The sequence below is a fragment of the Aotus nancymaae genome, unplaced genomic scaffold (assembly GCF_030222135.1).
Source record: "Aotus nancymaae isolate 86718 unplaced genomic scaffold, 86718_ANA_hifiasm-v0.15.2.pri h1tg000036l, whole genome shotgun sequence".
NCBI classification, from domain to species: Eukaryota; Metazoa; Chordata; class Mammalia; order Primates; family Aotidae; genus Aotus; species Aotus nancymaae.
Genome location: NW_026988450.1, coordinates 30,041,934 through 30,055,231, shown reverse-complemented (window position 1 = coordinate 30,055,231; position 13,298 = coordinate 30,041,934). Strand labels below are relative to the sequence as shown.

Here is a 13,298-nt window from a genome sequence, read left to right as displayed (position 1 = left end):
TCGGCCCCCACTCTCTTCTGGCCTGTAGGGTTTCTGCTCAGAGATCTGCTGTGAGTCTGATGGGTTTCCCTTTGTGGGTAACCCGACCTTTCTCTCTGGCTGCCCTTAGTATTTTCTCCTTCATTTCAACCCTGGTGAATCTGATGATTATGTGCCTTGGGGTTGCTCTTCTAGAGGAATATCTTTGTGGTGTTCTCTGTATTTCCTGGACTTGAATATTGGCCTGCCTTGCTAGGTTGGCGAAGTTTTCCTGGATAATATCCTGAAGAGTATTTTCCAGCTTGGATGCATTCTCTTCGTCACATTCAGGTACACCTATCAAACCTAGATTAGGTCTTTTCACGTAGTCCCATATTTCTTGTTGACTCTGTTCATTCCTTTTTACCTTGTTTTCTCTAATCTTCCCTTCTCGTTTTATTTCATTGAGTTGATCTTCAACTTCTGATATCCTTTCTTCTGCTTGGTCAATTCGGCTGTTGAAACTTGTGCATGCTTCGCGAAGTTCTCGTGTTGTGTTTTTCAGCTCCATCAATTCACTCATATTCCTCTCTAAGTTGTCCATTCTCGTTAGCATTTCATCAAGTCTTTTTTCAAGATTCTTAGTTTCTTTGCATTGGGTTAGAACATGTTCTTTTAGCTCACGGAAGTTTCTTATTATCCATTTTCTGAAAGCTGATTCTGTCATTTCATCACACTCATTCTCCATCCAATCTTGTTCCTGTGCTGGTGAGGAGTTATGCTCCCTTGTAGGAGGAGAGGTGTTCTGGTTTTGGGTGTTTTCATCCTTTTTGCGCTGGTTGCTTCCCATCTTTGTGGATTTATCCACCTATTGACTTTGTAGTTGCTGTCTTTCTGAAATTGGTAATTTTAAGTCTGCAGCAGCTGAACTCATAAACCCCCTTTTCTTCCCCCCAGGTGTTCTGGCCCAGGGATTTAGGGCTTTATGCTTTTCAGCTGTGTTGCTACCGTTTTCCCTGCCCACAAGGTGGCAGTCTAGTCACACTCAGCCTGCAGAGGCTTTGCTGAGCTGCTGTGGGCTCCGCCCAGCTTCCGTGTGAGCTTCCCTGCAGTCCTGTTTATATGGGTGTAGTTAGAACTGCTTCCGTTATGCTGGCCCGCCCCTGTAGTGACGGAGTCTCTGTAGTGGCGGGTTGTCTTGGTTATGGCAAATTGCCCCGGGAACTGCAGGGTGTTTCCCAATGGAGGACACCCCTCCCCCACAGAGCTGGACGGTCCCGGGTTCAGCCGTGTTTCCAGTGGTGCCCTCTTTGCCCAGGAATCTCTTGGCTTGCTTCCTTGCCTCAGCTCCCCTTGCTGGCCTGGAGGGGACACAGTCTCGTTCACTTTGCTCAAGGAGCCGCTGCTCCCTACCCCCCGTGCAGGCCGAGCGGCTGCTCCGGTCCAACCAGCGGTGCTGGGAACCCGTGGAGCTTCTCTGCCTGTGAATCTCCTGGTCTGTGGGCAGTTAAAATCCACTGCCCTGTGTGCCGCTGCGTCAGCCGAAGCAGCGGCTCTGAGATTCGTGGCGCGCCCTTGCCCGGGGGTCTCTTGGCTTGGCTCCCTGCTTCAGCTCCCCTTGCTGGCTCAGAGGGAACTCTGTCTCTCTCGCTCTGCATAAGAAGCCGCTGCCCCCCACCCCAGGGCGTAGGCTAAGCGGCCACGCCACTCAAACCAGCGGCGCTGGCGACCCCTGGGGCTTCTCCTCCTGTGAATCTCCTGGTCTGTGGGCAGTTAAAATCCGTCTGGAAATGCGGCGTCCACTCACCCTCTGCGCCTTCTCTCGGAGCTGCAATCACGACTTCCTCCTAAGCGGCCATCTTGGATCATATCCCACTTTTTTTTTTTTTTTTTTTTTTAATAGAGTCAGAGTCTCACTGTGTTGCCCTCACTGGTCTCTAACTCTGGGCTCAAGCGATCCTCCTCCTTCTGACTCTCAAAGTGCTGGGATTATAGGCATAAGCCACCATGCCCAGTCCCAATTCTTTTTTATAATATATAGTTGTGCAATGAACATTCTTGTGTACATTTCTTTAAAATGAATTCCTAGAAGTGGAATAGCTAACACCCAGAATGCTAAGAATTTTGATATATATTGCCAAATTACCTCCCAAGAACATTGTACCAGTTTACACCCACCCTCACAGTATATTCCCAATTTTACAGTGAAGAATTGTATCTCACAGGTATCCCAAAATAGGTATATGTATATATAATAAAATTTCAGAAATCAAGTCAAAAACCGTATCTTTACACCTTAGATAGCTTGCTTAGGTATATATATACGAAGTTTATTTCTGGCTACTCCCTTTAACCTTGTTTAATCTCTTCCTGTTAATTAGTCTAAGTTATTAATATAGCTGAGACCATTTCTGAGGTCCTCCTTTGGTAATAAAAGCTTAAGTCTCTGAAGGAAAATATTTCTTCATAACAGCTTTCTCTGTTTTTTATTTGACAGGCCACACCCCCTGTGACCATTCCAGGATCAGCCAAGTTCACCCCCAATGGCAGCAGCTTCAGCATTTCCTGGCAATCTCCTCCGGTCACTTTCACAGGCATTCCAGTAAGTAGAAAAAAAAAAAAGCCAAAAATCTGGTCAAAGCCAATATAGAATAAATTTAGAGAACAAATAGTAGAGGCATGCAAGAAAAATACAAACATCAGAATGCCAGAAGTAGTGTATTTCTTACATGATATTTGTAAACTCATCAGCGGGTATCACTTCTCTGCAAAAAGTTGTTTTAACTGGTGTTTCAGAAAACTAGAAGAGAGTTTTAATGGTTCATAAACAACTTGTTGGAAATATATCAAGATTTTTTGTGTGTTGATAGTGTATTTGTTTCCAAAAGACTGTAAAATTAATAGCTGAACTCAGATCTTGTATGGAAAAAATGGTGTTTATCATTATAAGTAACTATAAAATATATTACTTAGGAAATATTGTTCTGTACGTATGTGATTTTAAAGGCTCAAAAAGTATATTAAAATCATTTCTTTCAAAGTCTGAATAATCCGTGCTGATGGATAATCTGAAAATAAATGAGTGCTGAAATATGCAATTAGAATTAAGTAGGACATAAGAATTGATTTGACATACTAAATGATTCATGTCTGATAAATCATTGTGAATTAACTTGATTCCTAACCATTCATTTAAAAATATATTGGGTTTTTGATAGTTTATCACAAATAGCCACAGACATGCACACTGTTGATGCTCACAGTGGTGTATAACTCCTGATGAGGTTCAGGAAGTGGCTTATGCTAACAGATATTAACCTTATTTTCTCTTCTCCACCCCCTCCCCAAGGACCTCACAAAAGCTTCTTATTGTCAACCACTGGCAACTCCCAGAGGTTTCCAGCAAAGTCTTAAGCCTTCTGTGGAGCTGATAAAAATGAAAGTGGCTGAATGAATTATGCCGTGCTCTGTTGATTAATATTTATTAAATTCCATAGAGGAATAGCCAACAATAAAAAGCATACTGCTGGAAGCAATTTAGGAAATGGTGACTTCCAGAAAAGACTCTGGGAATGTGATTTGTAAACAATACCATGGGTCTGGAGTCATTTTTAAAGTTGTATTTTCATTGAATAGTGTAATTTCTGGTAGCTCTGCAAGAGTGATCTTGTTAGAAGACATTAGAAGAGAGCAGCTTAGACTCGTCAGTATTAGTTTTGCTTCTGGCAAGAACACTGATCCACTGACGTGGGTGTCAGAGGTTAACAGTCTGTCTGTTTGGGGACTTTTTTTTTTTTGGTAGACATAAAAAGACCCAGAGTGGCTCTTGATATCACTTTCGAGACAGCCTCTCTGTATTAACCTAAAATGGCAGCCACAGTTAAAGAATTATTGAGACCATCTATTCTGCATGCTATTAATTCGTGCCTTTGACTTGGGAAGAATTTTCCATGGTGTATGGGAAGCATACACCATGTTGCTCATCTGGACTATAGCATGTAGATAAAACAGCCCAGTTTAGACCTCTTTCAGACTACCTGTGACCAAGCTGGAATGTTTTTCCCCTTTGCTTTTCTAATTAATTAAATTTTCTTCTGAAGTATAGGGAAATCACTCGAAGGGGCTGTTTACTAGCTGCATGTCCTTCATGGTTCTTGCATGTCTTACACAGTAGGATACCAGCCGGGACACCTTATATCATTTGTTTTTCAGCAGTGGAATGTTAAAAATCTGCTACGGACACTGTATATTTCTACCCTCATTTCAGTGCCCTTGATTTTTTACAGAATCCCTCATTTCACTCTGTGTTGGTTACCCGGGACATTCTAGACAAAAGCTTTGACAGAAAGTATATACATATGATATATAAAATATACCGTAGCTGGGTTAAGTAGGTATTCCACTAAAATCCTATGTGAGCTTTTTTTTTTTTTTTCTCCTGAGACAGGATCTCAATCCGTCACCCAGGCTAGAGCACAGTGGTGCCATCACAGCTCACTGCAGCCTCAACCTCCCTGGGCTCAGGTCATCTTCCCCACTTCAGCCTCCTGAGTAGCTGGCACTACAGATGTACACCATCACACCTGGCTAATTTTTGAATTTTTAGTAGAGATAGGGTTTTCCCATGTGGCCCAGGCTGGTCTTGAACTCCTGAGCTCAAGCACTCCGCCCACCTCAGCCTCCCAAAGTGCTGGGATTATGGGCTTGAGTCACTACACCATGCTGAAAGCTTCTGATTTATTTTTTCACCAGAGAATTCCCAATCTTGCTGATCGTGTAACCTGTTTCAGCAAAGACTTCAGACTGATTTTAGCAGTCAAGCTTATTTAAAGATAAAATAAGGGTGGGGTGGAATTTTCAAAGGCTTTTTTACTCCAGAAAGACAAGAAGGCTACAACTATCGTCAGGTGGGATAATCCTTACCTGTTCTTCCTTTGGTGGGCAGATAGAACATGATGATTGATTGGAGATGCATGAAACGTGATTAACATCTCTGTGTAACCAGGACTTGCAACACCCTGATTGCTCCTATCTGATTTAAAAAAAAAAAAAAATGCTACAACTAAGAATGTTCTTTATGTTGCTAAACTCTCTGGCCATGCTTTAAAAAATAATAATAAGCAGGTGCTTGCTGTCCTCCTCCTTCTCCTGGTGGGCTAGCTCTCATGACAGCCCACCCACACAGATGCAGGACTGTTGCACACCCATGGACAGGGTGCCAGCAACTGTCCCTGAATGCCCCAGGAGTGCCAGTCTAGCCCCTAGAAGATGGCAAGCCAGGTAGAATTTAAGAATATGTGAATTCTTACCCTCTAAATTGGTATGATACGGTTTTCAGACCAAATCTCTAAAGTTGTAAGTTATAACGAATTTGTATTAATGGTGGCTTCAATTGTGTCCAAACTGAAGAATAGAGAAGTTTGCATGTTTTAAAATGCTTTTCAAAAAAAATACCTTTTTCCTTGTACTCTTAAAAAAATACCCTGAGGTTGTCAACTGTTTAGAGTTTACTTTTCTCCCACATCTTTGAGACTTGGTATTGAAGATGGATGCTTCTGTACACTTCCTAGAAAGTGGGAAAAATCCCTTTCTGAAAAATCCCAAGGGTTGCAGGTTTTTATTTATTCATTTGCCTATGCTAGGTTTCCTGAACATTGGGTTTTAATAAGTTCCCTGGGTAAGACCTCTTCCCGAAGGTATGTAGCGGAGAAAGCTGAACTGCATATTTAACAAATGTAACTGGAAGTTCAGTCTTTTGTAGCCTACGGCTGTGGGGAGAAGGGTTGGAAAGAGAACATCCTTAATTACAACTTTCTTTGACATGTTTTTCCCTAATGACCTGCCTTTTCTCCTAATTATCTCTATTTCTTTCTCTCTTTTCATGACAAAAAACTAAGAGCTTTTGGCCCCTTTATTTAAATCAGCTCAAGGCTGCCATAAAATACCATAGACTTGACAGCTTAAACAACAGAAATTTATTTCCTCACAGTTCTAGAGGCTAGAAGTCCAAATCAAGGTGCTGGCCGATTCAATTCTGGTGAAGACCTCTTCCTGCTTGTAGATGGCTGCCTTCTCACTGTGCATGCACTGTCGAGAGAGAGAAAGAGATTGAGAGAGAGCACAAGCGCATTCCAGGACACTGGCAAGCCAGGGAGAGCGAGCATGGAGAAGGAGAGCACTAGCCTCTGCTATCCCTTCTTATAAGGACACTAATCATGTTGGATCAGGGCCCCACCCTTATGACCTCATTTAACCTTAATGACCTCCTTAAAGGCCCTGTGTCCAAATACACCCACACTGGGGATTAGAACTTCATCATATGAATTTGAGGGACACAAAAATTCGATCTGTAACAGCCACTAAGCAAGCAAGTATGAGCTAGTTCTAGTTCTAACCTGCTATCCAAGAGCAGTTCTAGAAGGCTTCAGGCTGTCGGGGAGGGTCTCCAAAGATGAAACAGCAGAGCTTAATTGTCAAATGCTTAGCTGGTTTGAGGTTTCTTTTTTAATGCCTTGAGGGAAGGTTCAGAATTATATGAGGTTAAAACCAAGCCAGAGGCCTTTTTTCCCCCTTTTAAGAAAAAATTACAAGAAAAGAAATTTCTCCTGCATATTTACAGAAGGGCACAGCACCTCTAGTGTGAGACTTACTTGCAATTCCTGGCTCTGGCATTTGTGAATACCAGGTGACCCTTCCAAAGTAATATCCTCTACTCTAGCACTACCTTACTGAGTTGTGTCGTTCACCCAGTGCCTGGCATGTGGCTGACACTGCAGATCTCTTACCATCATTGCTCCCTTTACTGTATCTCAGCACTGTATGACAGGGGTCAGGGAAAGTGGCTCCTCCCCATTTAGAATTGATTCCTGTAACACAGATATACTCAACACATGGGAGAGATTAGCCACAATTTTTATAGACTATAATTTAGAATTCTTCAGACTCTGCTGAGCCACACTTAACCAGTAGACAAACTATGGACATATAGCCCAATAATTTTATTTAATTAGAAATATTATATTGTACTGTCCAAATACATTATATGCTTTATAAAACATGCCACAAAATAGAACTTAGAAATGGTTAAGAAATAAATTGAAATGCAGAGACCACTAGAAGAGAGAGTATTTGCTTTATGGAGCTTTATTTTAGGACACACATCATTTCCACCAATGATGTGGCAGGATAGAAGAGTGCAAAAAGCAGGGCTTTGACGTCATTCAGAAGTGAGTCCAAGGCCAGCTATGTTCACGTCACACAATGGTGTTCAAATCCTGAGTCCACCGTTTACTAACTGTATAGCCTGGACAGTGCACGTAACTTCTCCATTTCCTCATCGATAAAATGAAAATGATGGCTATGACAGGGCAGTTGTGAAGATTAAAATAACATATGGAAGACACTTAGCTTATATAGCAGGCTTTCAGCAAATTACTTCTGCTACTTTTACCTCTGGGATGCTCTGCAGGCCACTTCCCTCCTCAAAACCTAAATTTCTCTATCTGTAGAGATATAGATGTAGATATAGATCGTTTATTTTGCAAGCTTGCTGTGAGAATTAAGAGAGAGATCTACTTGCCTGTCTTCTACATTCACGAGCACTGAATAAATGGTAGGTGACTGCCACAGTTACTCCCTTGGTTTCTCCACCCTCATCCTCAACTAAAATAAGAAGCTGACTGTCTTGCCATTAAAAGTCTCAAGAAAAACTCACATGTCATATTGAGCCTCCCATTGAACTAAGCCACATACGGAAGTTTGAAGTGGGTCCTGTGTCTTGCTCTGTTGTACCCTGTAGAAATGCATGTACTGAACTCTAGAGTTCAGAGAGCCATTAGCAGGAAGAAGTCCTTTGGCGAGGGGTCATTCCTGCAGAAGATTCATATTGTGGTTTGAAAATGTCCCCCAAAGCTCCTGTGTTGGAAATTTAATCCCCAGTGCAACAGTGTTGAGAGGTAGAACCTTTAAGAGGTGATGAGTCAAGAGGACTCTAATCTCATGAATGGATTAGTGTCATTATCAAGAGAATGGGTTTGTTATAAAAACAAGTTCAGCCTTCTCTTAAGTGCACTGTTACCCTTCCACCCTTTGCCCTGGAATAACACAGCAAGAAGACCATTGTCAAATGCAGGCCCCTCAACCTTAGACTTTCCAGCCTCCAGAACTGTAGGAAATAAATTTCTGCTCATTATAAATCATCCAGTCTCAGGTACTCTGATAGCAGCACAAAACAGTCAAAGATCATCCATATTCCTCAAACTCTGTTCCTGGAATTTTCAAAAGCTGGTTCTTCATGCCTTCCCCACCCTGCTGCTTCCTCAACTTTCTCAACTCAGAAAGTGGTACCACTGTCCCTCCAGCCATCTGAGCCGGAACCTGGTATACATCCTTGACTCCTTAATTCATCCTTGATTCATCTAAAGATGCCATTTTCTTTGTGCCCATCCCAACTCACAAGTCCTAGGCTGTGCCTCTAAACGACAGGAATTCAGCCCTTCCCCATCACTGCCCCCATACCTAGTCTAAACCATCAGTATGTTTTTGCCTGGAATACTGCAAAAGCCTCTTTTTCTTTTTTAATATATATTTTATTGCATTTTAGGTTTGGGGGTACATGTGAAAAACATGCAAGATTGTTGCATAGGTACACACATGGCAATGTGGTTTGCTGCCTTCCTCCCCATCACCTATATCTGGCATTTCTCCCAATGTTATCCCTCCCCAAATCCCCACCACCTGCTGTCCCTCCCCTAGTTCCCCCCTACAGACCCCAGTGTGTGATGCTCTCCTCCCTGTGTCCATGTGTTCTCATTGTTCATCACCCTCCTATGAGTGAGAAGATGCGGTGTTTGATTTTCTGTTCTTGTGCCAGTTCGCTGAGAATGATGGTTTCCAGGTTCATCTATGTCCCTACAAAGGACACGAACTCATCGTTTTTTATGGCTGCATAGTATTCCATGGTGTATATGTGCCACATTTTCCGTGTCCAGTCATCGATGGGCATTTGGGTTGGTTCCAGGTCTTTGCTATTGTAAACAGTGCTGAAATGAACATTCGTGTGCATGTGTCCTTATAGTAGAACGATTTATAATCCTTTGGGTATATACCCAGTAATGGGATTGGTGGGTCAAATGGAATTTCTATTTCTAGGTCCTTGAGGAATCACCACACTGTCTTCCACAATAGTTGAACTAATTTACACTCCCACCAACAGTGTAAAAATGTTCCTATTTCTCCACATCCTCTCCAGCATCTGTTGTCTCCAGATTTTTTAATGATCGCCATTCTAACTGGCGTGAGATGGTATCTCAATGTTGTTTTGATTTGCATTTCTCTAATGACCAGTGATGATGAGCATTTTTTCATATATTTGTTGGCCTCATATATGTCTTCTTTTGTAAAGTGTTCATATCCTTCACCCACTTTTGAATGGGCTTTTTTGTTTTTTTCTTGTAAATCTGTTTTAGTTCTTTGTAGATTCTGGATATTAGCCCTTTGTCAGATGGGTAGATTGCAAAAATTTTTTCCCATTCTGTTGGTTGCCGATTCACTCTAATGATTGTTTCTTTTGCTGTACAGAAGCTCTGGAGTTTAATTAGGTCCCATTGGTCTATTTTGGCTTTTGTTGCCAATGCTTTTGGTGTTTTAGTCATGAAGTCTTTGCCTGTGCCTATGTCCTGAATGGTTTTGCCTAGGTTTTCTTCTAGGGTTTTTATGGTGTTAGGTCTTATGTTTAAGTCTTTAATCCATCTGGAGTTAATTTTAGTGTAAGGTGTCAGGAAGGGGTCCAGTTTCTGCTTTCTGCACATGGCTAGCTAGTTTTCCCAACACTATTTATTAAACAAGGACTCCTTTCCCCATTGCTTGTTTTTGTTAGGTTTGTCAAAGATCCGATGGTTGTAGATGTGTGGTGTTGCCTCCGAGGCCTCTGTTCTGTTCCATTGGGCTATATCTCTGTTTTGGTACCAGTACCATGCTGTTTTGATTACTGTAGCCTTGTAGTATAGTTTGAAGTCCGGTAGTGTGATGCCTCCCACTTTGTTCTTTTTGCTTAGAATTGACTTGGCTATGTGGGCTCTCTTTTGGTTCCATATGAAGTTTAAGGTGGTTTTTTCCAGTTCTGTGAAGAAGGTCATTGGTAGCTTGATGGGGATAGCTTTGAATCTATAAATTACTTTGGGCAGTATGGCCATTTTCACGATATTAATTCTTCCTAACCATGAGCATGGAATGTTTCTCCATCTGTTTGTTTCTTCTCTTATTTCATTGAGCAGTGGTTTGTAGTTCTCCTTGAAGAGGTCCTTTACGTTCTTTGTGAGTTGTATTCCTAGGTATTTTTTCTTTGTAGCAATTGTGAATGGCAGTTTGTTCTCGATTTGGCTCTCTTTAAGTCTGTTACTGGTGTATAGGAATGCTTGTGATTTTTGCACATTGATTTTGTATCCTGAGACTTTGCTGAAGTTGCTTATCAGTTTCAGGAGATTTGGGGCTGAGACCATGTGGTCTTCTAAATATACAATCATGTCATCTGCAAACAGAGACAATTTAACTTCCTCCTTTCCTAATTGAATACCCTTTATTTCTTTTTCTTGCCTGATTGCTCTGGCTAGAACTTCCAATATTATATTGAATAGGAGTGGTGAAAGAGGGCATCCTTGTCTAGTGCCACATTTCAAAGGGAATGCTTCCAGGTTTTGCCCATTCAGTATGATATTGGCTGTGGGTTTGTTGTAAATAGCTTTTATTATTTTGAGATACGTCCCATCAATACCTAGTTTGTTGAGAATTTTTAGTATAAAGGGCTGTTGAATTTTGTCAAAGGCCTTCCCTGCATTTATTGAGATAATCATGTGGTTTTGTCTTTGGTTCTGTTTATGTGGTGAATTACATTTATAGACTTGTGTATGTTGAACCAGCCTTGCATCCCCGGGATGAAGCCTACTTGATCGTGATGGATAACCTTTTTGATGTGCTGTTGCAATCTGTTTGCCAGTATTTTATTGAAGATTTTTGCATCAATGTTCATCATGGATATTGGCCTGTAGTTTTCTTTTTTAGTTTTGTCTCTGCCAGGTTTTGGTATCAGGATGATGTTGATCTCATCGAGTTAGGGAGGATTCCCTCTTTTTGTATTGTTTGGAATAGTTTCAACAGGAGTGGTACCAGCTTCTCTTTGTAAATCTGGTAGAATTTGGTTGTGAACCCATCTGGACCTGGACTTTTTTTGGTTGGTAGGCTATTAATTGCTGCCTCAACTTCAGACCTTGTTATTGGTCTATTCAGGGTTCCAACTTCTTCCTGGCTTAGTCTTGGAAGTGTGCAAGTCTCAAGGAATTTATCAGTTGCTTCCAGATTTACTGGTTTATGTGCATAGAGCTGTTTGTAGTAATCTCTGATGGTAGTTTGTATTTCCGAGGAATCGGTGGTGACTTCCCCTTTATCATTTTTTATTGCAGCTATTCAATTCTTCTCTCATATTAGTCTAGCTAGCGGTCTATTTTGTTGATCATTTCAAAAAACCAGCTCCTGGATTTATTGATTTTTTGAAGGGTTTTTTGTGTCTCTATCTCCTTCAGTTCTGTTCTATTTCTTGTCTTCTTGTTTTTGAGTTTTTTTTTATCTTGCTCCTCTAGCTCTTTCAATTTTGATGATAGTGTGTTGATTTTAGATCTTTCCTTGCTTCTCATGTGGGCATTTATTGCTATAAATTTCCCTCTAGACACTGCTTTAAATGTGTCCCATGGATTCTGGCTGATACGTTGTGTCTTCGTTCTTGTTGGTTTAAAGAACATTTTTATTTCTGCCTTAGTTTCATTGTTTATCCATTCGTCATTCAGGAGCAAGTTGTTCGGTTTGCATGTGATCGTGTGGTTTTGAGTGCTTTTCTTAATCCTGAGTTCTAATTTGATTGCACTGTGGTCTGACAGACTGTTTGTTATGATTTCCATTGTTTTGCATTTGCTGAGGAGTGATTTACTTCCAATTATGTGGTCAATTTTAGAGTAATTGTGATGTGGTGCTGAGAAGAATGTGTATTCTGTGGATTTGGGGTGGAGTGTTCTATAAACGTCTATTAGGTCTGCCTGGTCTAGATCTGCATTCAAGTCCTGGATATCCTTGTTGACTTTGTCTCGTTGATCTGTCCAATATTGTCAGTGGAGTGTTAAAGTCTCCCACTATTATTGTGTGGGAGTCTAAGAGTCTTTGTAGGTCATTAAGAACTTGCTTTATGTATCTGGGTGCTCCTCATTGGGTGCATATATATTTAGGATACTTAGCTCTTCTTGTTGCATTGATCCTTTTACCATTATGTAATGTCCTTCTTTGTCTCTTTTGATCTTTGTTGGTTTAAAGTCTGTTGTATCAGAGACTAGGATTGCTACCCCTGCTTTTCTTTGCTCTCCATTTGCTTAGTAAATCTTCTTCTGTCCCTTTATTTTGAGTCTATGTGAGTCTGCACATGAGATGGGTCTCCTGAATACAGCACACCAATGGGTCTTGAATTTTATACAGTTTGCCAGTTTGTGTCTTTTGATTGGGGCATTTAGGCCATTTACACTCAGCGTTAATATTGTTATGTTTGAATTTGATCCTGCTGTTTTTTTACTGGCTGGTCGTTTTGCCCATTAGTTGACACGTCTTCTTCATTGTGTCATTGTTCTTTACCATTTGGTACGTTTTTACAGTGGCTGGTACTGGTTGTTCCTTTCCATGTTTAATACTTCCTTCAGGAGGTCTTGCAAGGGAGGTCTTGTAGTGATGAAATCTCTCAGCAATTGCTTGTCTGTAAAGGATTTTATTTATTTCTCCTTCACTTATGAAGCTTAGTTTGGCTGGGTATGAAATTCTAGGTTGAAAGTTCTTTTCTTTAAGGATGTTGAATATTGGCCCTCACTCCCTTCTAGCTTGTAGGGTTTCTGCCAAGAGATCTGCTGTGTGTCTGATGGTCTTTCCTTTGCGGGTGACTCGACCCTTCTCTCTGGCTGCCCTTAGGATTTTTTCCTTCATTTCAAACCTGGTGAATCAGACAATTATGTGCCTTGGGATTGCTCTTCTTGAGGAGTATCTTTGTGGTGGTCTCTGTATTTCCTGGATTTGAATGTTGGCCTGCCTCGTTAGGTTGGGGAAGTTCTCTTGGATAATATCCTGGAGAGTGTTTTCCAGCTTGGATTCATTCTCCCCGTCACATTCAGGTAAACCAATCAAGCATAGATTAGGTATTTTTACATAATCCCATAGCTCTTGGAGGCTTTATTTCTTTTCACTCTTTTTTCTGTAATCTTGCCTTCTTGTTTTATTTCATTGATTTGATCTTCAATCTCTGATATCCTTTCTTCTGC

General features: G+C 41.2%; 1 protein-coding gene and 1 non-coding gene across 2 annotated transcripts in view; both read left to right on the top strand.

Annotated features, from left to right (window-relative positions):
• ZNF704 (zinc finger protein 704) overlaps positions 1-13,298 on the top strand; it is a 252,826-nt gene that overhangs the window by 219,153 nt on the left and 20,375 nt on the right. The window contains exon 7 of the mRNA XM_021665914.2: positions 2,456-2,560. Coding sequence (XP_021521589.2) covers positions 2,456-2,560 — 105 coding nt within the window. The remainder of the gene's footprint in view (positions 1-2,455; positions 2,561-13,298) is intronic.
• On the top strand, positions 4,859-4,995 carry LOC135278160 (U8 small nucleolar RNA). Its single transcript, XR_010345713.1, has one exon. It is a non-coding gene; the product is annotated as a U8 small nucleolar RNA (small nucleolar RNA).